The sequence below is a fragment of the Sinocyclocheilus anshuiensis genome, unplaced genomic scaffold (assembly GCF_001515605.1).
Source record: "Sinocyclocheilus anshuiensis isolate Anshui unplaced genomic scaffold, SAMN03320099.WGS_v1.1 scaffold870, whole genome shotgun sequence".
NCBI lineage: Eukaryota > Metazoa > Chordata > Actinopteri > Cypriniformes > Cyprinidae > Sinocyclocheilus > Sinocyclocheilus anshuiensis.
Window position 1 is genome coordinate 2,534,541 of NW_015540842.1, and position 2,619 is coordinate 2,537,159.

General features: G+C 34.1%; 1 protein-coding gene across 3 annotated transcripts in view; it reads right to left on the reverse strand.

Annotated features, from left to right (window-relative positions):
- Positions 1-232: 232 nt before the first annotated feature.
- The window catches only part of LOC107687525 (acyl-CoA-binding domain-containing protein 5A-like), an 8,072-nt gene continuing 5,685 nt past the window's right edge, over positions 233-2,619 (reverse strand). For all 3 annotated transcript variants that reach the window (XM_016484892.1, XM_016484893.1, XM_016484891.1), the window contains exon 9: positions 233-1,002. In XM_016484892.1, the coding sequence (XP_016340378.1) occupies positions 990-1,002 (13 nt within the window). In that variant the 3' untranslated portion in view covers positions 233-989. The remainder of the gene's footprint in view (positions 1,003-2,619) is intronic.

Here is a 2,619-nt window from a genome sequence, read left to right on the forward strand (position 1 = left end):
CAGTAAAGCTGGTTCTGTGATTAGTAGTAAATCTCCATCACCTGCTTTCAGATGGAGCGGCATTTAATACACAAGAGCCGTAGTTCACTGACAAGCTAGGCAATATCGCGTTCATAATCGAATGTGATTCATCTGCGATTATGAATGCGATATTGCCTAATTGAAGTGAACTACGGCTCTAAATGCCACTCCATCTGAAAGCAGGTGATGGCGATTTACTACCAATCACGGAACCAGCTTTACTGACAAGATGCGCATGACAATCGCATGCGATTAATTGCACAGCCCTATCAAATAGGTCAGATCTTTGCAGGCATCATGATGGGATGTTGAATGGATGAAGAACGTAATTTGCCTTCTGACTCTTTTCTCAGATTTCCAAAGCAAAGGGTCAGTTTAATATGCATGTTTTTTCGTTATGGCTTTAAAGAGCACCACAGCTCATTTGAGCAAACGCCAAGTCTAGATATTTATGTACATTTAAAAATCTTACTCGTACAACCTCCGACAATTTGGGGAGTCCTGATTTATTCCCATTACGGTTCAAACCCCAAATATGGGCTCTTTTCTGTCAAACACGGCAAGAATCAGAGAGATATTCAAGCAGAAATCACCAGTGCATCTTCCACTTTGCTACATTATTAAATGACAGATAGCAGCTATGTGCGCAGAACACTGAATGATTATATACTTGACATGAAAGTTATTATAATGGCCTTAATAATGGATTTCTATTAACAGGATTTTCATAACTACTACGAAAATTCTACTTTTAATTACTGAAATTGGGGATTTCCGACTTAGCACAAAAAAGCTCGTGATAAGCTGCATCGCCGTACATTCACTCTGTCTTTCCATTTGCTAATTCTTAAGAGTTGTCATCATAGTGCAAAAGCAGGAGTTAGAGATCACGGGACAGGCTGAGAAACACCCTCCTCCACGGCTGTCCTCTGGGTCTGTAGAGGTGTCGAATCATCAGTCGATTCCTTTCAGTTGATTCTTCTGTAACAAGATGATCCAATCTTTAACATACCTGCCATCACATGCACATCTGCCAAGTTTTTTTTTAGCCTCAAATATGATCATATCTGTTGCAATCGGTAGTACATTCCTGAGCTATGTTCAAACTACACAGTGTGAAACAGCAAGCAGTTGCAACAATGAATGCTTCAAACCGTATTCAAGCAGTAGTTCACTCAAAAATGAAAATTTACTTGCCTTCAGGCCATCTAAAATCTAGATTACCCATTTTTGGGTAAACTATTCCTTTTAATTTATGTGTCAAAATGTGTCCAAGTATTTCGTACAGGAATTTTGCACAGTGTCAGTAAGATTCTTTTAATGTTTTTACATGTATTTGATGAAATACAGTAGAGCAGTAATATTTAAAAAAAAATATTACAATTTAAAATGTAAAAACTTATCTGTTTTAATTAGGGCTATCAATTTAACTTGTTAATTTGGTATGATTAATTTAGGAAAAAACAATGTGTTAAAATGATTAACGCACCCGCCTCGCCCAGACCTGTACATCATCTTACACTGCATGCAATTGCTGACAAATGTGATGCAGGACAACAACCTACTGCATGATGGATGCAGTTACATGTTCCTAAATGTTCAAGATATGAGAGCAAAAATACCCCTGCATGAGGTTTTGTCTTATATTTATATCATATTTGCAATATCACATGAGCAAGAATCCTGTTTTTTCCTGAATATCTTCACGATTGCATATGTGACATTGATTTTATACAACAGTTAAAATTTTAGACACATTATTGTTTTTGCAAAAATTGTTTCAAACAAAGCCACAGTAAAACTGCTGTCCATCTTGGAGTAACACACAATGGTGTTTCATTACTGAATGAAAAAAAAATAATAATTTCAATGTTATCGCCACATTGCAGCCTTAAGAATTTGTGAAATAAATTCTGTTGAATCAAAATGTTTCTTTTAAAAAGTAGCTTTGAAAATAAATAGCTAATTTCTCGTAATGTCTATTCAGTGCTAATATAATAATGACTTTAAATTACCATTTGGGGGTAATTTCTCAATGCAAATGTGCAATTAATTTGCAATTCTAAACAGACCTAATTTTAATATATTTATAATGTAATTTATTTGTGTGATGCAAAGTTGAATTACTCCAGTTTTCACTGTTATATGATCCTTCAGAATCATTCTAATATGCTGATTTGTTGCTCAAGAAACATTTCCCATTATTATCAATGTTAAAAAACAGTTAATAACATTTTATAATATTTAAAATAACATTTTTTACTTTTTAGAATGCTTTGATGACTAGAAAGTTCAAAAGAACATTTATTTCAAATAGAAATCTTTTGTATTATAAATGTCTTTAATGTCACTTTTAATCAATGTATCCTTGCTGTATAAAAGTACTAATAAAAAAAAAAAATACTAACCCCACACTTTTAAAAGGGTCATATGATGCGATTTCAATTTTTCCTTTCTCTTTGGAGTGTTACAAGCTCTTGGTGCATAAAGAAGATCTGTAAAGTTGCAAAGACTAAAGTCTCAAATCCAAAGAGATATTCTTTATAAAAGTTAAGAGTCAACCACGCCTACCTCAAATGGCTCGTTCTAACACGCCCC